The sequence below is a fragment of the Catharus ustulatus genome, chromosome 31 (assembly GCF_009819885.2).
Source record: "Catharus ustulatus isolate bCatUst1 chromosome 31, bCatUst1.pri.v2, whole genome shotgun sequence".
Lineage (NCBI taxonomy): Eukaryota > Metazoa > Chordata > Aves > Passeriformes > Turdidae > Catharus > Catharus ustulatus.
The window spans coordinates 433,825-457,123 of NC_046251.1; the positions used below are offsets into that span (position 1 = coordinate 433,825).

General features: G+C 43.3%; 1 protein-coding gene across 1 annotated transcript; it reads left to right on the forward strand.

Annotated features, from left to right (window-relative positions):
- Positions 1–292: 292 nt before the first annotated feature.
- HOXC4 (homeobox C4) lies at positions 293–9,831 on the forward strand. The gene is made up of 3 exons (XM_033083086.1): positions 293–457; positions 566–650; positions 9,506–9,831. Exons 1-3 carry the CDS (start codon positions 293–295, stop codon positions 9,829–9,831), a joined length of 576 nt encoding a protein of 191 aa, XP_032938977.1.
- The last annotated feature ends 13,468 nt before the right edge of the window (positions 9,832–23,299 follow it).

Below are 23,299 nucleotides of genomic sequence, written 5' to 3' on the forward strand. Positions count from 1 at the left end.
TGATTTTTACCCAATCCTCCCTCCCTTCTCCCCCTCCCCTTTCCCTCCCCTCCCCCCCTCTCCCCTCCCTCCCCTCCCCCCTTCCCCCGTGTCCCCCCGCCCTTTTTGGGTGAATTTTGCTCCTCTTTGGGTTCCTGATCCGGGGCTCGCCCGCCCGGGGCGCGATTGGCCGCGCTCGTCACATGGCGACCAAAACTTCGCGGCGAGGAGGAGGAGGGAGGGACTTTATGGAGCAGAAAAAACGACACGGGGGCGCGAGAAAAATTATATTTTTTTTCCACTCCAGAAATTAATGATCATGAGCTCTTATTTGATGGACTCGAGCTACATCGACCCGAAATTCCCCCCGTGCGAGGAGTACTCGCAGAGCGATTACATCCCCGAGCACGGCACCTTCTTCCCGCAGCACCCCGAGGTGTTCGGGGCGTTCGGGGACTGCGGGGCGCTCCGCAGGGCGGCGGGAGGAAGAGGAGGAGGAGGAGGAGGAGGAGGAGGAGGTGGAGGAGGAGGAGGAGGAGGAGGAGGAGGAGGAGGAGGAGGGAGGCAGCAGCTGGAGAAGCCGCAGCTCTGCGAGCCGGGTCCGGCCGCGTGCGCCGAGCCCAAAGCGCCCGTGGTTTATCCGTGGATGAAGAAAATCCACGTCAGCACCGGTAGGGAGGGGAATTTTGGGGTTTTTTTTTGGGGGGTTTTGGGGGTGAAAAGTTTGGGGGTTGGCGGTGCTGGGAGGGAGGGGTGTGAGGAGTTGGGTTTGGGGCGGTTCGGGAGATCCGCGGCGCCGAAATTCGCGTTACTTCATCTCTGTGCTTCATTTCCATCATCTTCATCATCAAAGCTCACTTTATTTCATCTCTGTGTCTGATTTCCCTCATCTTCATCACCGAAATTCACTTTACTTGCTCTCTGTCCCTGATCTCCCTCATCTTCATCACCAAAATTTGCGTTACTTCATCTCTGTGCTTCATTTCCGTCATCTTCATCACTGAAATTCGCGTTACTTCATCTCTGTGTCTGATTTCCCTCAGTTTCATCATCAAAATCCACTTTACTTCATCTCTGTGCCCGATCTTCATCATCTTCATCACCGAAATTCGCGTTACTTCATCTCTGTGCTTCATTTCCGTCATCTTCATCATCAAAATCCACTTTACTTCATCTCTGTGTCTGATTTCCATCGTCTTCATCACTGAAATCCACTTTACTTCATCTCTGTGCCCGATCTTCATCATCTTCATCAACAAAATTCGCGTTACTTCATCTCTGTGCCTGATTCCCATCATCACCGTCACAGAAATTCACTTTACTTCCTCTCTGTCCCTGATTTCCATCATCTTCATCAGCAAAATTCGCGTTACTTCATCTCTGTGCTTCATTTCCATCATCTTCATCATCAAAACTCACTTGATTTCATCTGTGTCTGATTTCCCTCATCTTCATCACCGAAATTCGCGTTACTTCATCTCTGTGTCTGATCACCATCATCATCAAAACTCACTTCATTGATCTCTGTCCCTGATTTCCATCATCACTACCACCAAAACTCACTTTATTTCATCTCTGTGCTTGATTTCCGTCATCATCATCACCGAAATTCGCGTTACTTCATACCTGTGCCCAATTTCCATCATCATCCTCATCATAATCATCATCACCACCACCAAAACTCAGTTTATTTCATCTCTGTCCCCGATTTCCATCATCATCGTCACCAAAACTCACTTTATTTCACCTCCTCTGTGTCTGATTTTCCTCATCATCATCATCACCAAAATTCACTTTACTTCATCTCTGTATCTGATTTTCCTCCTCATCATCACCGAAATTCGCTTTATTTGATCTCTGTCCCTGATTTCTGTCACCAAAATTCACTTTATTGTCACCCCCCGTGTCCCTGATTTCCCTCCTCATCTTCATCTCTAAAAATTCACTTTATTTCTTCTCCTGTGTGCCTGATTTCCCTCATCATCCTCACTTTGTTCTCTGTTAAAAATTCACTTTGTTCTCTGTTAAAAATTCACTTTATTCTGTTAAAAATTCACTTTATTCTCTGTTAAAATTCACTTTATTTCACCTCCTCTGTGCTTCATTTTCCTCACTATCCTCACTTTGTTCTCTGTTAAAAATTCAGTTTATTGTCACCTCCTGTGTGCCGGATTTTCTGCACCAAAATCACCAAAATTCGCTTTATTTTCCCCTCCTCCGCCCCTGAATTCCCTCACCATCCTCACTTTGTTCTCTGTTTAAAATTCACTTTATTCTGTTAAAAATTCACTTTATTTCGCCTCTTTCGCGCCTGATTTCCCTCTAAAAATTCACTTTATTTTGGTTCCCTCTGTGCCTGTTATCCCGCACCAAAATCACCAAAATTCACTTTATTTTGACTTTATTTTGACTTTATTTTGACTTTATTTTGACTTTATTTTCACTTTATTCACTTCATTCTCCTCACTGTGTCCTCTATTAAAAATTAACTTTATTTTGTTTCCCCTGTCCCTGTAATCACCAAAATTCGCTTTTTTCCCCCCCTCTGTCCCTGTTTTTCCTCACTCTGTTCTCGGTTAAAAATTCACTTTATTTTCCTTCCCTGTCCCCACTAAAAGCAACTTTATTCCCACTAAAAAATAACTTTATTTCCTCACTAAAAATAACTTTATTTTCCCCCCAGAAATAACTTTATTTCCCACTAAACTTTTCCTGCACCATTCCCACAAAAAATAACTTTATTCCCTCAAAAAACAACTTTATCCACTTAAAAATAACTTTATTCCTCCCCCAAAATAAGTTTATTGCCCCATAAAAAAATAACTTTATTTCTCCACTAAAAAGAAATTAATTTCCCACAAAATCCCCACTAAAAATAACTTTATATCCCCACTAAAATAACTTTATTTCCCCTAAAAAAGAACTTTTTTCTTCCACTAAAACCGACTTTAACTCTGCAAAAATAAATTTATTCCCCCCAAAATAACTTTATTTCCCAAAAAAAACCTTTATTCCCCAAAAGTAACTTTATTTCCCTACTAAAAATAACTTTTTCCCCAAAAAATAACTTTATTCCCACCAAAAATAACTTTTCATCCCCACTAAAAATCGCTTCATTTCCACGCACCACCCCCCTAAAAATAACTTAATTCCCCACCCAAAAATCTCTTTTTTCCCCCCAAAATTCCATTTTTCCTCCCAAAAATCCCCTTTTTCTCCCCAAATCGAATTTATTTTTTTTTTTAAATTTCCATCCTCTCCTCTCGGGACTTTTTTTTTTTTTCTGACTCGGGATTTACGACCCGAGCTGGGATTAAAGCGGGAATTAAACCCGGGATTTAAACGGGGAATTTAATTAAACCCGGGATTGGAGCGGGAATTAAAGCGCGAATTAAACCCGGGTTTAAACCGGGAATTGAATTAAAGCGGGAATTAAACACGGAATTGAATTAAACCCGGATTTAAAGGGGGAAATTAAATCGGGAACTGAACCCGAAATTAAACCGGGAATTAAATTAAACCGGGAATTAAAACGGGAATTAGACCCGGAATAAAACCGGGAATTGAACCGGGAATTAATTAAAGGCGGAATTAAAGCGGGAATTAAATCGGGAATTAAACGCGGAATTGAACCAGGAATTAAACCGGGAATTAAAGCGGGATTCAAACCGGGAATTGAACCGGGAATTAAACCGGGAATTGATTAAAGGCGGAATTAAGGCGGGACTAAAACCGGGATTTAAAGCGGGAATTAAAATGGGAATTAAATCGGGAATTAAATCGGGAATTAAACGCGGTTTCAGTCCCAGTTCAGTCCCGGTTTCAATCCCGGTTTAGTCCCGGTTTCAGTCCCGGTTTAGTCCTGGATTCAGTCCCGGTTTCTGTCCCTGTTCAGTCCCGGTTTAGTCCCGGTTTAATCCCGGTTCTGTCCCGGTTTCTGTCCCCGTTTAGTCCCGGTTCAGTCCCGGTTTAGTCCCGGGTTTAGTTAGTCCCGGTCCTGGCCGTGCCGCGATCATTTCACGGCCGGGGCTGTTCCGGTTCATTTGGGGTTTATGACTCGAGTCCGGATTTTATTCTTTATTTTAAGTTTTTTATGGTAAATTTGATTTTTTTAAATGTTTATTTTGGGGTTTATGGCTTAGTTCTGGTTTTTATTCTTTATTTTGGGTTTTTTTTGGTGGTAATTTGGGTTTTTTATTCTTTATTTTGGGGTTTTATGGCTTCGTTCTGAGTTTTTTTATGGTTTATTTTGGGTTTTATGGTAAATTTTTTTTATTGTTTCTTTGGGGTTTGATGGTTTAGTTCTGTTTTTTTTAATGGCTTGTTTTGGGTTTTATGGTAAATTTGGGATTTTATATTCTTTATTTCTGTTTTTTAATTCTTTATTTCAGTTTTTTATTCTTTATTTCGGTTTTTTATTCTTTATTTCTGTTTTTTAATTCTTTATTTCTGTTTTTTAATTCTTTATTTCGGTTTTTTATTCTTTATTTCGGTTTTTTATTCTTTATTTCGGTTTTTTATTCTTTATTTTCGGCTCTTTCCTTTCTCTGCCGTTTCTTCCCACCCGGGATTTTCTCTGGACTGGTTTGGTTTTTTATTTTTAAATTTAATTATTTTTTTCCATTTTTTTATCCGGCGAGTTTGTGTCTCATTCCCCTTTATTTTATTTATTTTTATTTCATTTATTTTTACTTCGTTTATCTTTATTTTATTTTTAAAATTTTATTTACCTTTATTTTATTTCTTTTTTTAAAATTTCTTTTTATTTTATTCATTTTGATTTTATTAATTTTTCTTTTATTTATTTTCCCCCCGCTATTTTTATCCTTTGAGTTCGCTTCTCCTTCTCCTTTCCTTTATTTTTATTTTCTTAAATTTATTTATTTTATTTCTGCTATTTTTTATCCTTTGAGTTTTCTCCTCATCCTTTCCTTCCTTTATTTATTTTAAATTTCTTTATTTTAATTTATTTTTTTCTGCTATTTTTGCCCTTTGAGTTTCTTCCCCTTCCCCTTTCCTTTATTTAATTTATTTCTATTTTATTTAATTTTTATTTATTTATTTTCCCCGATTTTTTAATCCCTTGACTTTTCTTCTCCTTCTCCTTTCCTTTATTTATTTTTATTTTATTTTATTTTATTTTATTTTATTTTATTTTATTTTATTTTATTTTATTTTATTTTATTTCATTTTAATTTTTTCCGCTATTTTTTATCCTTGGAGTTTTCTTCATTTTTCTCCTTTCCTTCCTTTGAAATTATTTTTAATTTTATTTTTCCCTTTTTTTTTGTGTTGATTGCGCTTCTCCTCCCCTCCCTTTTTTATTTTTTAAATTCAATTTTTCCTTCTTTTTTTGTGCTGATTTCTCTTTTTTCCCTCCTTTTTTCACTTTTTAATTTAAAATTTTCCACTTTTTTCAATACTGATTTCTCCTTTTTCCCTCCTTTATTTTTTAAATTTAATTTTTCTTCCTTTTTTGCATCAATTTCTCTTTTTTCCCCTCCCTTTTCACTTTTAAATTGAATTTTTTCCGCTTTTTTTGCGTTTATTTTATTTTTTTTCCTTCCCTTTTTAACTTTTAAATTTATTTTTCCCCCCAGCGCTAATTAATCCCAATTAAACCCCTCATTAATTTTATTTCTTTTCCCCGGGCCATCAATAATTCAAATTTCACAGCCCGGGGTTTTTATGGGAAATCCGAATTTTTATGGATTAGTTCGGGGTTTTATTGTTTATTTTGAGTTTTTTATGGTGAATTTTGAGGTTTTATGGATTATTTTTATTTTTTTATTGTTTATTTTGGGGTTTTTATGGTTAATTGGATTTTTTATGGAATATTTTGGGGGTTTTACGGATTATTTTGTTTTTTTATTGTTTATGTTTTGAATTTTTACGGTTAATTTGATTTTTTATGCATTATTTTGGGGGTTTTATGGTTTATTTTGGGGTTTTTTTTATTACTGTGGTTTTTTAATGGCTTATTTTTATTTTTATGGAATATTTTGGAGGTTTTTAATGGATTATTCCTTTTTTTTAATTCTTTATTTTGGGTTTTTTATGGTTAATTGGATTTTTTATTGAATATTTTGGGGGTTTTGTGGCTTATTTTGGTTTTTTATTGGATTATTTTGGGATTTTTTTATTATTTGGGGTTTTTTGTGGTTTATTTTCATTTTTTATGGAATATTTTGGGGGTTTTTACGAATTATTTTGGGGTTTTTTGGTTTATTTGGATTTTTATGGCTTATTTGGATTTTTCAAGGCTTATTTCAGATTTTTATTGTTTATTTTGGGATTTACTTACGGTTAATTTGGTTTTTTATGATTGATTTGGGTTATTTATGGCTTATTTTGATTTTTTTATGGATTATTTTGGGTTTTTTATGGTTAATTTGAATTTTATGGCTTTTTTTGAGTTTTTTATGGCTTATTTGCGGTTCTTTTTATGGTTAATTTTGAGTTTTTTATGGTTAATTCTGGTTTTTTATTGCTTATTTTGGATTTTTGTGGTTTTAGTTTTTTATTGTTTATTTTGGATTTTATATGCTTATTTTGGTCTTTTAAGGCTTATTTTAGGTTTTTATTGCTTTTTAAAAATTTCTATTTTGGTTTTTTATTGTTTATTTTGGTTTTTTATTCTTTATTTGGGTTTTTAATTATTTATTTGGGTTTTTAAGATTCTTTATTTCGGTTTTTTATTCTTTATTTCGGTTCTTTCCTTTCTCTGCCGTTTCTTCCCCACCCGGGATTTTTTCTGGGCTGGTTTGGGGTTTTTTATTTTTAAATTTAATTTTATTTTTTCCGGTTTTTTTATCCCTTGAGTTTCTTCTCTTTCTCCTTCCCTTCCTTTAATTTTTAAATTTTTTAAAAATTATTTTGTTGTGCGTTTTTTTCTCTTCTGCTTCTCCTTCCCTTCCTTTTTTAATTTTTAATTTATTTATTTTGGCTTTTTGCCCCTTGAGTTTTCTTCTCCTTTCCCTTATTTTATTTCTTTTTAATGTTTTATTTTATTTTTTATCGTATTTTATTTTTTAATTGTTTTAAATTTTCTTTTATTTTCTTTTACTTTATTTTATGTTGTTTTATTTAAATTGTTTTATTTTGTTTTATTTTATTTTATTTTATTTTATTTTATTTTATTTCCATCTCGCTTTTTTAACATTAACCTGATTTTTTTGCCTGTTTTTTCTTTTTCCTGTAAATCTCTTTTTCTTTTTTTTCTTTAACCCGATTTTTCCCCCTTTATTTAAATATACATTACATATAATATTGTATTTGCAATATTTATAATATTATTTTATTTTATATTATATATAAATTTATTTATTTTATGATATCTATTTTAAAATTTATTCCCCTTTATTTCCACCCTTCCCCCCTTTTAATTTTTTAAAATAAATTCCCCCCTTTATGTAAATACACATTAATATTTATAATATTAGATTTCCATTTCTATTATTTATTTATTTATTTATTTTTTATTTATATTATATTTTATATATTTAAATATATCCCCTAATATTTTCTTTTTTCCCCTTTCCCCTATAAATTTTCCCCTTTTCCTCCATTTTTAACCGACACCCCCATAAATTTTCCCCCATATTTTCCCTCTTTCCCCATTATTTAATTTTTAATTCACCTCCTTACAATTTTCCCCCTTCCCCCTCTTTCCCCCTATTCAAACACACCCCCCTTATAATTTTTCCCGAATTTTTCCCCCATTTTGCCACATTTTTTCCCCTTTCCCCCTACACCCCCTATAAATTTTTCCCCATTTCCCTCCCATTTTTTAACACACCCCCCTGTACATTTTCCCCTTTCCTCCCATTTTTCCCTTTCCCTTCTCTTTTCCCCCTACAACCCCCTATAATTTCCCCCATTTTTTGCCCTTTTTCCCTAAAATTCCTCCCCATTTTTCCTCCTTCCCCCCTTTTTTTCCCCTTTCCCCCCAATTTTCCCCTATTTAAACCCACACCCCCTATAATTTTCCCCAATTCCCCCCCTTTTTTCCCCCTTTCCCCCCATTTTTTCCCCTTTTCCCTTTACACCCCCCATATTTCCCCCTCCTTTCCCTCTCCAATTTCCCCTTTTTTTCCCCTTTACCCACCTTTCCCCCCTATCTCCCCTTCCTCTTCCCCTATAATTCCCCCTCAATTTTTCCCCCTTCCCCCCCTTTCCCCCTTTTCCCCTTTTTCCCCCTACACCTCCCCTATAATTTTTCCCCTTTTCCCTCATATTTCCCCCATTTTCCCCTCTATAATTCCCTCCATTCCCCCCTACACCCCCTATAATTTTTCCCCCATATTTCCCCCTACACCTCCCCTATCATTTTTCCATTTCCCCCCCCCTTTTTTCCCCTTTTTCCCCATATTTCCCTCATTTTTTCCCCTACACCTCCCATATAATTTTTCCCCTTTTCCCCCACATTTCCCCCATTTCCCCCTCTATAATTTCCCCCCATTCCCCCTACACCTCCCATATAATTTCCCCCATTTCCCCCCTACACCTCCCATATAATTTTTCCCCTTTTCCCCTCATATTTCCCTCTACACCTCCCCTATAATTCCCCTCCTTTTTTCCCCTTTTCCCCCATTTTTCCCCCATTTCGCCCCTATTTCCCCCTACACCTCCCCTATAATTTTTCCCCTTTCCTCTCCCATTTCCCCCCCGTATTTCCCCCCATTTTTCCCCTACATCCCCTATAATTTTTTCCCCTTTTTCCCCATACTTCCCCCATACTTCCCCCGACACCCCCTATAATTTTTCCCCTTTTCCCCCATATGTCCCCCATATTTCCCCCATTTTCCCCTCTATAATTTCCCCCCATTCCCCCCTACACCCCCTATAATTTTTCCCCCTTTTCCCCCATATTTTCCCCAATTTCCCCCTACACCTTCCCTGTAATTTTTTTCCCTTTCCCCCCCATATTTCCCCCTACACACCCCCTATAATTCCCCCCCTTCCCCCCTTTTTTCCCCTTTTCCCCTATTTTCCCCCCATTTTTCCCCTACACACCCCCTATAATTTTTCCCCTTTCCCCCCATATTTCCCCCATTTTCCCCTCTATAATTTCCCCCCATTTTCCCCTACACCTCCCCTATAATTTTTTCCCCTTTTCCCCCACATTTCCCCCATTTTCCCCTCTATAATTCCCTCCCATTCCCGCCTACACCTCCCCTATAATTTTTCCCCTTTCCCCCCTTTTTCCCCCCATATTTCCCCCATTTTCCCCTACACTCCCTATATTTTTTGCCCATTTTCCCCTCTATAATTCACTCCCATTCCCGCCCACACCCCTCTATAATTCCCCCATATTTCCCCCTACACCTCCCCTATCATTTTTCCCCTTTTCCCCCATATTTCCCCCATTTTCCCCTCTATAATTTTCCCCCATTCCCCCCTACACACCCCCTATAATTTTCCCCTTTTTCCCCCACATTTCCCCCCTTTTCCCCTCTATAATTCCCCCCATATTTCCCCCACATTTCCCCCTACATCCCCTATAATTTCCCCCCTCTCCCCGCAGTTAACCCCTCGTTCCCCGGGGCCGAGCCCAAGCGCTCCCGCACGGCGTACACGCGGCAGCAGGTGCTGGAGCTGGAGAAGGAATTCCACTACAACCGCTACCTGACGAGGCGGAGGCGGATCGAGATCGCGCACGCCCTGAGCCTCTCGGAGCGCCAGATCAAGATCTGGTTCCAGAACCGCCGCATGAAGTGGAAGAAGGATCACAAATTACCCAACACCAAGAGCCGCGCGGCGGCCGCGCCCGCGGAGCCCCCGGAGCCCGCGGAGCCGCCGCGGCCACAGCGCGACCCCGAGAGCGAAGCGCAGAGCATCACACGGCTGTGACCGGACCGGGACCGGGACCGGAACCGGGACCCGAACCCAGCCCCGAACCGCAGAGCATCACACGGCTGTGAGCGGACCGGGACCGGGATCCGAACCCGACCCCGAACCCCAGAGCATCAAGAGGCTGTGACGGGACCGGGACCGGGACCGGGACCGGAACCCAGCCCCGAACCCCAGAGCATCACACGGCTGTGAGCGGACCGGGACCAGAACCGGAACCCGAACCGGAACCCGAACCGGGACCCGAACCGGAACCCGACCCCGACACCGAACCCCAGAGAATCACGCGGCTGTGACGGGACCGGGACCGGGACCGGAACTGGGACCCGAACCCCAGAGCGACCCCGAACCGCAGAGCATCACACGGCTGTGACCGGACCGGGACCGGGACCGGGACCCGAACCGGAACCGGGACCCGACCCCAGCCCCGACCCCCAGAGCATCACACGGCTGTGACCGGACCGGCACCGAACCGGAACCGGGACCCGAACCGGAACCCAGCCCCGAGAGCGACACCGAACCCCAGAGCATCACACGACTGTGACCGGACCGGGACCGGGACCGGAACCGGGACCGGAACCCAGCCCCGACCCCGAGAGCGAAGCGCAGAGCATCACACGGCTGTGACCGGACCGGGACCGGGATCCGAACCCGAACCCGAACCCCAGAGCATCACGAGGCTGTGACCGGACCGGGATCCGAACCGGAACCGGGACCGGGACCCGAACCGGAACCCGAACCCCAGAGCATCACGAGGCTGTGACGAGATTGGGATCCGAGCCCCGAGACCGAACCCGAACCCGAACCCGAACCCGAACCCGAACCCGAACCCGAACCCGAACCCGAACCCGAACCGGAACCGGAACCGGAACCGGAAGCCGAGCCCCAGTCCCAGTCTCGGTCCCAGTCCCAGTCCCAGTCCCAATCCCAGTCTCAGTCCCAGTCCCAGTCCCAGTTCCAGTCCCAGTCCCAGTCCCAGTCCCAGTCCCGGTTCCAATCCCAGTCCCAGTCCCAGTCCCAGTCCCAGTCCCAGTTCCAGTCCCAGTCCCAGTCCCAGTCCCAGTCCCAATCCCAGTCTCAGTCCCAGTCCCAGTCCCAGTTCCAGTCCCAGTCCCAGTCCCAGTCCCAGTCCCAGTTCCAATCCCAATCCCAGTCCCAGTCCCAATCCCAGCGCATCTCGCAGCTGAGACGGGATCGGGATCGGGGCTGGCACCGGGTGGGGACTAAAATATCAGTATTAAACTGGGTTGGAACCAAAAATTCCGATTTTCAACCTTGGTTGGGACGAAAAATTCCGATTTTTAGCCTGGGTTGTAAGGAAAAATCCGATTTTTAACCTTGGTTAGAACCAAAAATTCCGGTTTTGTACCTGGGTTGGAACCGAAAATTCCGATTTCCAACCTTGGTTGGAACAGAAAATTCCAGTTTTGTACCTGGGTTGGAACCGAAATTCCGATTTTCAGCCAGGTTGGAACCGGGTTTGGCCCGAAATTCGGGATTTTTGTACCCGGATAGGAAGGAAAAATCCGATTTTTAGCCGAGTTTGTACCAAAAATCCCGATTTTCAGCCGGGTTGGGATCGTGTTTGGCCCGAAATTTGGGGGTTTTATACCCGGGTTAAAACCAAATTGGAGTTTTTGGATTGGAACCAAAAATTCCGATTTTCAGAGAGGTTGGAACCAAAAATTTGATTTTCAGCCGGGTTGGGACCGAGTTTACCCCGAAATTCGGGATTTTCTACCCAGGTTGGAAGGGAAAATTCCAATTTTCAGCTCGGGTTAGAACCAAAAATTCGAAAAATTCGGATTTTCACGCCATGTTGGAACCAAAAATTCGGATTTTCGAAAAACCCGGATTTTCCCGCCCGGGTTTTACCACAAATTCGGATTTTCCCGCCCGGGTTTTAAGGAAAAATGGGAATTTTCCAGCCCAAAAATCGGCATTGTTGAGAGATTCCAACAGAAAAATCTCGATTTTTGGGGTTTTTCGCCTTTTTCTGGGGGTTTGGGGAGGAATTCTCCCTCTGGTTTTGCTATTTTAAAATAATAATTATTATTATAATATTTATTAATATTATTATTTTATTGAATCCTCTGCGGGTGTCAAAATCATCCAATTTTTAAAGATCCCCCTGGTTTTAATTATTATTTTATTTTCACTATTTTAAAAAAATTTTATTGCTATTTATTGCTGTTATTTTCATATTATTATTAATAATATTATTATTATTTTATTAATCTCCCCTACGTGCCAAAACTCGACCCCTTTTTAAGAGTCTCCCCGTTAATTTTAATTATTATTTTATTTTCAATATTTAATTATTTTATTATTTAATTATTTTCATTATTTCATTATTTTATTATTTTAAAATTATTTGTATTTTTAATTTTTTACTGTTTTATTATTTTTAAATTATTTTATTTTTTAATTTTTAAATTTTTTTATTATTTTATTAATCCCCGACCGTGCCAAAACTCGACCTCTCCTTCCAACCCCCCAATTATTATCATTATTTAATTACTGTAATTAATATTTATTAATTAATCCCCCGCGCGTGCCCAGACTCGACCCCTTGATAAATGACGGCGATTATTTAATTATTGTAATTATTGTAATTATTGTAATTATTATTTATTAACCCCGCGCGTGCCAAAACTCTCAAATCCCCCCAATTACCGCTGATATTTAATGATTGTAATTATTAATTATTGTAACTATCAATTATTGTAATGATTATTATTGTAATTATGAATTATGCGATTATTAATTATTGTATTTATTATTTTTTAATTAATTTTTTATCTGCATGTCGCATGAACCCAGGTGGCCTCGCCTGGGGAAACTTTCCAAAAACGGGTTTTTCACCCCATTTCCAGGGTTTAATTAATTTCTAATTGATTTTTAATTGATTTTTAATTGATTTTTAATTGTTTTCGGGGTGCGGGAATTGGGGTGGGGGAGAAGGGGAGAACCGGGGGGGTTTTGAGGGCAAAAAACACAAAAAATTAAAAAAAAAAAAAAAAAAATTGAGATTTTCCCCCCTCCAAACGCACAAAATTCTGGAGGGGGGGAAAAAAAAAAGCAAAAAAAGGTGAAAAATCGCGATTTTGGGGGCGGGGAAAAAAAAAAAATAAAAATAAAAAAAAAAAAAAAAAAAAAATAAAAATAAAAATATAAAAAAAAAAAAAAAAAAAAAATAAAAAAAAAAAAAAAAAAAAAAAAAAAAAAAAAAAAAAAATAAAAAAAAAAATAAAAATAAATCTGCCCCAAGCGAGCAAAAAAAAAGGGCGAAAATTTCATTTATTTGCCCCAAAAAAAGCTGCTCCGAGGGGGTTTTGAGATTTTATTTTGTTTTTTTGGGCCAAAAAAAGGAAATTTTGGGATTTGTGGCAATAAAAATGAAATTTTGGTGCGTTCTGTGTCAATAAAAGCGCTCGGTGTGAATTTGTTTTATTTCTGTGTCTGGTGGTTTTTTATTTTTATTTTTATTTCCTCAAAACTCACCCAAAAATTCGTCGAATTAATAAAATTATTAATCAATATGAATTAAGAATAATTAGGTTTGAAATCGCTTCCAGCTCCGGATTTTTATTTTATTTTTATTTTTAATATTTTGGGTTTAAATCCTGGCAGAGCTGCGAAATTTGGGTGGAAATTCGGGGGGAAAAAAGTTTGGGGTTGCAGGGGTTAAAATTTAGGGGGGAAAAGTCAAAAAAGAAAGGAAAAAGGTCAAAAAAAGGTGAAAAAAGGGAAAAAAGGTCAAAAAATTGTGGGAAAAAGAGCAAAAAATGCTGGAAAAATGTGAATTAAAGTTTTAAAAAAGTTTTTTTGAAAAGTGATAAAGGGGGAAATGTGGAAAAGGAAAAAAAGGGGAAAGAGATGGAAAAAATGGGGAAAAAAGGCAAAAAATGTTGGGAAAAAGTGAAAATTTGGTTTTTTAAAAGCTCGAAAAAAGGGAAAACTGGGAAAGGTGAAACGGGGGTGAAAAGGTGAAAAAAAGGTCAAAAAAGGGGGAGGGAAGGGGAGGGAAAAGTGGGAAAAAAAGAGAAAAAAGAGGAAATTAAGTGGAATAAAAGGGTGAAAAATTAAAGGGAAAAAAGGTGGGAAAGGGGGAAACGTGAAAAAAAGGGAAAAATGTGGGGAAGGGTGAAAAAAGAGGGAAAAAAATGAGAAAAAAATGAGAAAAAAATGAGAAAAAAAGTAAAAAAAGTGAAAAAAGTGAAGGGAGGGAGGGAGGGACCCAGGACTGGGAATTTGGGATTTGGGGATTTGGGGTTTGGGATTTGGGGATGGATCCAGGAATTGATTCAGGGATGGATCCGGGGATGGATTTGGGGATCCGGGGATGGATTTGGGGATTCAGGGATGGATTTGGGGGGAAATTGGGGATTTGGGGTTTTGGAGTTGGGGATGGATTTTATGGATGGGTTTGAGGATTTGGGATGGGTTTGGGAATTTGGAAATTTGGGAATCTGGGGATGGATTTTATGGATGGATTTGGGGTTTGGGAGTTTGAGGATTTGGGATTTGGGGAGTTGGGGATGGATTTTATGGATGGATTTGGGATGGATTTGGGGATCTGGGGATGAATTTCGGGATTTTGGGATGGGTTTGGGGACGGGAATTTCTGCTCAGGGGCAACAGAGTTGGCTCCTCCCTGGATCCCGGCCCTGCTCCTGTTCCCATTCCCTGTTCCCTGTTCCTGTTCCCATTCCCAGTATCCCATCCTGATTCCCATTCCCATTATTCCCATTCTCATCCCCAATCCCATCCCTATTCCCATCCCATTCCCTGTATCCCAATCCCGTTTCCATTCCCATTATTCCCATTATTCCCATTATTCCCATTATTCCCTGTATCCCATTATCCCATTCCCAGTATCCCATTCCCATCCCTGTTCCCATTCCCGCTCCCACTATCCCAATCCTGTTCCCAGTATCCCATTATCCCATTCCCGTTCCCGTTCCCGTTATTCCCATTCCCATTTTCCCATCCCCACCCCCTGGGCAGTTCCCACCCCTCAGGAATTTGGGAATTTCCCTCTCAGGAATTTGGGAATTTCCTTTTTGGGAATTTGGGAATTTCCTTTTTGGGAATTCGGGAATTTCCCTTTTGGGAATTTGGGAGTTTCAGGAATTTGGGAATTTTCCCGTTCCGGGATTTTTGGGCCATTCCCGATATCCCATCCCAATTCCCATTATCCCATTCCCCCATTCCCATTCCTAATCCCATTCCCTGTATCCCAGCAACCCGATCCCATCCCATTCCCAATCCCGTTCCCATTCCCATTCCCATTTTCCCAATCCCTGTTTCCCAGTATCCCATTCCCCCATTCCCAGTTTCCCACTATCCCAATCCCAATCCCATTCCCATTCCTGTTTCCGTTCCCATTCCCAATCCCTGTCTCCCAGTATCCCATCCCAATTCCCATTATCCCATTCCCCCATTCCCATTTCTAAACCCATTCTCTGTATCCCAGTATCCCAATCCCATTCCCATTCCTATTTCCATTCCCATTATCCCATCCCAATTCCCAGTTCCCCATTCCCAGTATCCCATCCCAATTCCCATTATCCCATTCCCAATCCCAATCCCGTTCCCGTTCCTGTTCCCATTCCCAGTATCCCAATTCCCATTATTCCCATTCCCAGTTTCCCAGTATCCCATTCTCATCCCGTTCCCGTTCCCCCATTCCCATTCCCATTATCCCATTCCCAATCCCATTCCCAATCCCGTTCCCATTCCTATTCCCATTCCCAGTATCCCATCCCAATTCCCATTATCCCTTTCCCATTCCCAATCCCGTTCCCGTTCCTGTTCCCGTTCCTGTTCCCATTCCCAGTATCCCAATTCCCATTATTCCCATTCCCAGTTTCCCAGTATCCCATTCTCTTCCCGTTCCCATTCCCATTCCCAGTTCCCCATTCCCAGTATCCCATCCCAATTCCCAGTTCCCCATTCCCAGTATCCCATTCCCATTCCCAGTATCCCATTCCCATTCCCAGTATCCCATTCCCATTATTCCCATTCCCAATTTCCCAGTATCCCAATCCCATTCCCATTCCTATTTCCATTCCCATTATCCCATCCCCATTCCCAGTTCCCAATTCCCAGTATCCCATTCCCAGTATCCCATTCCCATTCCCATTCCCATTCCTATTTCCATTCCCATTATCCCATCCCCATTCCCAGTTCCCAATTCCCAGTATCCCATTCCCAGTATCCCATCCCAATTCCCATTATCCCTTTCCCATTCCCAATCCCGTTCCCATTCCTGTTCCCATTCCCAGTATCCCAATTCCCATTATTCCCATTCCCAGTTTCCCAGTATCCCATTCTCTTCCCGTTCCCATTCCCCCATTCCCATTCCCAGTATCCCATCCCATTCCCCGTTCCCAATTCCCATTATCCCATTCCCAATCCCATTCCCATTCCTGTTCCCATTCCCAGTATCCCAATTCCCATTATTCCCATTCCCAATTTCCCAGTATCCCATTCTCTTCCCATTCCCGTTCCCCCATTCCCATTCCCAGTTCCCCATTCCCAGTATCCCATTCCCATTCCCAGTATCCCATTCCCATTATTCCCATTCCCAATTTCCCAGTATCCCAATCCCATTCCCATTCCTATTTCCATTCCCATTATCCCATCCCAATTCCCAGTTCCCAATTCCCAGTTCCCAATTCCCAGTATCCCATTCCCAGTATCCCATTCCCAGTTTCTCAGTGTTTGGGGCGGTTTTTGAGGTGATTCTGGGGTCGTTTCGGGCGGACTTTTGGGGGATTTTTTGAGGCGTTTTGGGTGGATTTTGGGGTTATTTTAGGGTGGATTTGGGGCGGATTTTGAGGTTTTTTTCTGAGGTGTTTTAGGCGGATTTTGAGGGATTTTTTGAGGCGATTTGGGCAGATTTTGGGGTGGTTTGGGGAGGATTTTTGAGGTGATTTTTGGGTGATTTTGAGGCTTTTCTGGGAAAATTTTGGGATTTTTTTGAGGTGTTTTGAGTGGATTTCGGGGTGTTTGGGGTGGATTTCGGGGTCTTTTTAGCAGGTGTTTGGGGTGGATTTTTGAGGGATTTTTTGAGGTGTTTTGTGGTGATTTTGGGGCGGTTTGGGGTGGATTTTGGGTTTTTTTCTGAGGTGTTTTAGGTGGATTTTGAGGGATTTTTTGAGATGTTTTGGGTGGATTTCGGGGTTATTTAGGGGTGGATTTTTGAGGGTTTTTTTGGGGTCATTTTGGGGTGATTTTCAGGTTGTTTTGGGTGGATTTTTGGGTCACTTTTGACACCCCCAAAATGGGTTTGGGCTCATGGGAAATTTTAATAAGAAATTCTTTTTTGGGAGGGAGGGAGAGGGGAAAATAAAAATAATAATTAAAACCAATAATAGCACCATAAAAGAATAAATAGCAATAAAACTATAAATAGGAAAATAATAATAAAATAACGATATGAAAAATAAGAAGAAAGCAATAAAATAATGGTGGAAGAACAACAAAATAATCGCAGCAATAAATGAAAATTAAAATAAAAATGAAATAAAAATTAAAAATAGAACAATAACAAAAATAACAGCGTCAAACCTTAATAATAAATAACAATAAACCACAATAACAATAATTAAGAAATCAATAACAAAAGGTGAATCCCGACAAGGAGAACATTTCCGGTTCAACTGATGATAATAATCATAATTAACGCCGCGCTAATGACGTCATCAATAATGATTGGGGGGTGGGGGCGGGGTCGGGATTTTTGGGGAGCTCTTGGGGGGGTTTGGGACTTTTTGGGGTTTTTTTTTTTGGTCGGTTTTGGGGGGTTTTTGGGAGGGTTTTTTGGGTTTTTTTTTGGGAGGTTTGGGGTTTTTTTTAGGGAGATTTTGGGGGTTTGGGGGAGGTTTTGGGGTTTTTTGGGTGGTTTTGGGGTTTTAGGGGTAGTTTTGGGTTTTTTTGGGGAGGTTTTGAGGTTTTTTTGTCCGTTTTGGGGTTTTTTTGGGCAGTTTTGGGGTTTTTTGGGATTTTTTCCAGTCGAGGGATGAGCGGGGAAGGGGGGAGGGGTCGGGGACGGGGCTGGGGGCGTGTCCGGACCGGGTTCGTGTCCGTCTGTCCGTCTGTCCGTCTGTCCGTCTGTGTGTCCCTGTCCCTCTGTCCGTGTCCCTCCGTCCCTGCCCATCCCTGTCCCTCTGTCCATCCCCTCAATGTCCATCCCTCTGTCCCTGTCCCTCTGTCCGTGTCCGGCCATGTTCATCCCCCCCGTGTCCCTCTGTCCGTCCCTCTGTCCCTCTGTCCGTCCCCCTCCGTGTCTGACCATGTCCATCCCTGTCCGTGTCCCTTCCCCGTGTCCCTCTGTCCGTCTGTCTGTCCGTGTCCATCCCTCTGTGTCCCTCTGTCCACCCCCCCCGTGTCCATCCCCGTGTCCGTGTCCCTCTGTCCATCCCTGTCCCTGTCCCTCTGTCCCCGATGTTCCTACCCCCCGTGTCCCTCTGTCCATGTCCCTCTGTCCATCCCTCTGTCCGTGTCCCCGTGTCCATCCCTCTGTCCCTCTGTCCCTCTGTCCATGTCCCTCCGTCCATCCCCCTGCGTGTGCGGCCATGTCCATCTGTCCGTGTCCCTCTGTCCGTGTCCCCCTGTCCATCCGTGTCCCTGTCCCTCTGTCCCTCTGTCCCTCTGTCCCTCTGTCTGTCCCTCTGTCCCTCTGTCCCTGTCCCTCTGTCCCTCTGTCCCTCTGTCCCCTCTGTCCCTGTCCCTCTGTCCCTGTCCCTCTGTCCCTCTGTCCCTGTCCCTCTGTCCCTCTGTCCCTCTGTCCCTCCCCCCTCTCCCCTCCCCCTCCCCCCGATGTTTTTTCTCTCTCCCCTCCCCCCCCCGATCGATCTCTCCAGTCCCGATCCATTACCGGCCCGGATCGATTCCGCCCCTCCCTCCCTCCCCTCCCTGCCCTTCCTTCCTCCCCCGCCGCATCCTCCTCACCCTCACCCTCCTCACCCTCCTCACCCTCCTCCTCCTCACCCTCCTCATCCTCACCCTCCTCACCCTCACCCTCCTCACCCTCATCCTCCTCATCCTCACCCTCCTCATCCTCACCCTCCTCATCCTCACCCTCCTCATCCTCCTCTTCTCTTCCCTTCCCACCCCAAAAAAATCCCAAAAAAATCCCCGAACACCCCCAGGGGTTCAAACCCTTCCTCCACCCCAATCCCGGCTCCCTCCTCATCCTCCCGCCCCCAAAAAATCCCAAAAAAATCCCTAAACCCATCCCAGGGGGTTCAAACCCTTCCTCCCACCCCAAATCCCGGCTCCGTCCTCATCCTCCCACCCCAAAAAATACCCAAAAAAATCCCCAAATCCCCGCAAAGGGGTTCAAACCCTTCCTCCCACCCCCCAAAAAACCCGGAATCTTTTCCTTCATCATCCTCCCACCCCAAAAAAATCCCCAAAAAAATCCCAAAAAAATCCCCAAACCCATCCAGGGGTTCAAACCCTTCCTCCCATCCCAAATCCCGGCTCCCTCCTCCTCCTCCCACCCCAAAAAAATCCGAAAAAAAATCCCAAACCCATTCCAGGGGGGTTTGAAACCCTTCCTCCCACCCTAAAAAAAATCCGGAATCTTTGCCTTCATCATCCTCATACCCCAAAAAAATCCCTAAAAAAATCCCCAAACCCACCCCAGGGGTTCAAACCCTTCCTCCCACCCCAAATCCCGGCTCCCTCCTCCTCCTCCCACCCCAAAAAAAATCCCAAAAAATCCCGAACCCATTCCAGGGATTTTGAAACCCTTCCTCCCACCCCAAAAAAATCCCAGAATATTTTCCTTCATCATCCTCATACCCCCAAAAAAAATCCCCAAAAATCCCCGAATCCATCCAAGGGGGTTCAAACCCTTCCTCCCACCCCAAAAAAATCCCAAAAAAAATCCCAAACCCATCCCAGGGGTTCAAACCCTTCCTCCACCCCAATCCCTCTCCCTCCTCCTCCTCCTCCTCGCGCCCCCCGCGGATTTTTCGCGGATTTTTCCCGATTCTTTTCCTTTTTTTTGTTTTTTTTTTTTTTTTTTTGTTTTTTTCGGGCCCATTTTTCATCCTGCGCTCGCCCCTAAAGCGTTAAAGGGCGGCGGCGCCTTTGTGGGGTTGATTTATGGATTTTTGGGATTTATGGCCCCGGGCTCGGGTTCACCGCGAGTTCAGCGCGATTTGTGGGGGGAGAGAGCGGGGCGGGGAAGGGAAGGGAAGGGAAAGGAGAAAAAAGGGAAAAAAGGGAGAAAATGGGAGGAAAAAAGGAGGAAAAAATGGGAGAAAAAGGAAGATAAAAGGAGAAAACGGAGAGGAAAAGGGAGATAAAAAAGGAGAAAAAAGGGAAAAAAGGGAGAAAATGGGAGAAAAAAAGGAGGAAAAAATGGGAGAAAAAAAGGGAGGAAAGGGGGAAGGGGTAAAAGGGAGAAAATGGGAGAAAAAAGCGAGAAAAAAGGGAGAAAAAAAGGAGAAAAAAAGGGATTTAAAAAAGGAGAAAAGGGGAAAGGGATAAAAGGGAGAAAATTGGAGGAAAAGGGAGAAAAAAGGGAGAAAAAGGGAGAAAAAAGGAGGAAAAAAGGAGAAAAAGGAAGATAAAAGGAGAAAAAGGAGAGGAAAAGGGAGATAAAAAGGGAAAAAAGGGAAAAAAGGGAGAAAATGGGAGAAAAAAAGGAGAAAAGGGGAAAGGGATAAAAGGGAGAAAAAAGGGAGAAAAAGAGAAAGAGGAAAAGGAAGGAAAAAGGAGCAAAAGGGAGCTAAAAGGGAGACAAAAAGGAGAAAAGGGAGAAAAAGGGAGGGGAAAAAAGGGAGAAAAGGGAGAAAAGGGAGAAAGGGATCCAAAGGGATCCCATTGAGTTCTGTGGGATCCTATGGGGTCCTATAGGGTCCTGTAGACTCCTGTAGGGTCCTAAAGGTTCCTATAGGGTCTTGTAGGGTCCTACGGGTTCCTATGGGGTCCCATAGCATTCTATGGGTTCCTATAGGGTCCTGTAGGGTTCTATGGGTTTCTATGGGTTCCTATAGGGTCCTGTAGGGTTCTATGGGTTTCTATGTGTTCCTGTAGGGTCCTGTGTGTTCCTATGGGGTCCCATGGGTTCCCATAGGCTACTGTGAGTCCCTATAGGGTTCTGTGGGTTCCCAGGGGTTCCTATGGGGTCCTGTAGGGTCCTGTGGGGTCCTGTGGGGTCCGGTGAGTTTCTATAGATTCCCATAGGGTCCTATAGGGTCCTACAGGGTCCTGCGGGTTCCTATAGGGTCCTGTGGGTTCCTGTGAGGTTCTGTGGGTTCCCAGGGGTTCCTATGGGGTCCTAAATCTTCCCGTGGGGTCCGGTGAGTTTCTATAGATTCCCATAGGGTCCTATAGGGTCCTACAGGGTCCTGCGGGTTCCTGTGGGGTCCTGTGGGGTCCTAAATCTTCCCGTGGGGTCCGGTGAGTTTGTATAGATTCCTGTAGGGTCCTATAGGGTCCTGGGGGGTCCTGTGGGACACGGGGACAGGATGGGGACGGGGGACAGGGGGCCAGGACGGGAACGGGGACACGGGGACAGAGGGTCAGGGGGACACGGGGACACGGACATGGCCAGAACGGGGACAGTGGGACACAGGGACACGGACAGGACCGGGACAAGGGGACAGGGCGGGGACACGGGGACAGAGGGACACGGCCAGGGCAAGGACAGGAGGACACGGGGACAGGGGGGACGTGGCCGGGGGGACACAGGGACACGGACACGGTCAGAACGGGGACAGAGGGACAGAGACACGGGGACACAGGGACAGCGGGACACAGCGACACGGCCAGAAAGGGGACAGGGGGACACCGAGACAGGGACAGGGCGGGGACACAGGGACACGGACAGGGACAGAAAGGGGACAGGGGGACAGGACGGGGACGGGGGGATGTGGGGACACGGGGACACGGCCAGGGCAAGGACAGGGGGACACACGGACACAGGGACACGGGGACGGGGGCGGACACAGGGACACGACCAGGGCAAGGACAGGGGGACACAGGGACAGCGGGACAGGGGGGACATGGCCGGGGGGGACACAGGGACAGTGGGACAGGGGGGGCAAGGGGACAGGGGGCACAAGGGGACAGCGGGACGGAGGGGGACATGGTCGAGGGGGACACAGGGACAAGGGGACACGGGGGACACAGGGACATGACCAGGACGGGGACAGTGACACAGGGACACGGAGACACAGGGACAGGGACAGAAAGGGGACAGGGACAGGGACACTCGGACACTCGGACACTCGGACACACGGACACAGGGACAGGGACGGGGGGATGTAGGGACACGGGGACAGGGACAGAAAGGGGACAGGGACAGTCGGACACACGCGCGGATTTTGCCCAAACCCAAAGGAAATCGCCCCAAAATCCCCAAATCCCCAAAATCCCCAAATCCCCAAATCCCCTCCACCCTCCCTTTCCCACCCCTCCCCTCCGCAGCGCCGCCGAGAAAAGATTTTTTTAAATTTTTATTTTAATTTTTATTTTTCTTTGATCTTTCTCCGGTTTTTTTCTTTTTTTCCCTGGGAATTCCCGCACTGATATTTGATATTTTTATTTAATATTCCTTTTTTTTTTTTTTTTGTGGAATTCCCCCATTAATATTTTTTCTTTAATAATTTTATTTTTTTTTTCCGGCGGAATTCCAGCACTGGTATTTTATATTTTCCTTTAATATTTCCCTTTTCTTTATCCCTTTATTTTTTCCGGCAGAATTCCCGCATTGATATTTTTTCTTTGATAGTTTTTTTTCCCCGTTGATATTTTTATTTATTCGGGTTTGTCCCCCTTTTTTCCCCTCAGAATTCCCGCATTAATATTTTTCTTTATTCGGTTTATTTTTTTTCCCTTTTATCCACGGAATTCCCACATGGATATTTGATATTTTTCTTTGATATTTTTCTTTACTCTTCCCCCTTTTTTCCCTTTTTCCTACATTGATATTTTTCTTGCCCCGTTTTTTCCTTTTAATTTTTTCCTGTGGAATTCCCGTATTGATATTTTTCTTTAATCCTTTTATTCCGAGCGCTTTGATATTTTTCTTTAACCGTTCCCCGTTTTTTTTTCCCTTTTCCCCTCGAAATTCCAGCATGGATATTTCTTATTTTTATTTAAGTTTTTTTCCTTTTTTTCCAGCGGAATTCCCGCATGGATATTTGATATTTTTCTCTAATTTCCCCCTCTTTTCTAGCGGAATGCCCGCCCGTATATTCGCTATTTTTGTTCAATTTTTTCTCTAATTTTGCCCCCTTTTTCCTGCGGAATTCCCGCACGGATATTCGCTATTTTTATTTAATTTTTTCCTTTTTTTCCCGCGGAATTTCCTCATTGATATTTGCTATTTTTCTCCAACTTTCCCCTTTTTTTGGCAATCCCGCATGGATATTCGCTATTATTATTTAATTTTCCCCCGGTTTCCCGAGCAATCCTCTCATGGAATTTTTATTTAATT

Bases quoted from the DNA above. Each gene is read 5' to 3' on its own strand.
- HOXC4 (XM_033083086.1), top strand. From the start codon at position 293: ATGATCATGAGCTCTTATTTGATGGACTCGAGCTACATCGACCCGAAA. The intron at 458-565 runs GCGGGAGGAAGA...GAGAAGCCGCAG, and splicing joins GCGGGGCGCTCCGCAGGGCG to CTCTGCGAGCCGGGTCCGGC. The intron at 651-9,505 runs GTAGGGAGGGGA...CTCTCCCCGCAG, and splicing joins GAAAATCCACGTCAGCACCG to TTAACCCCTCGTTCCCCGGG.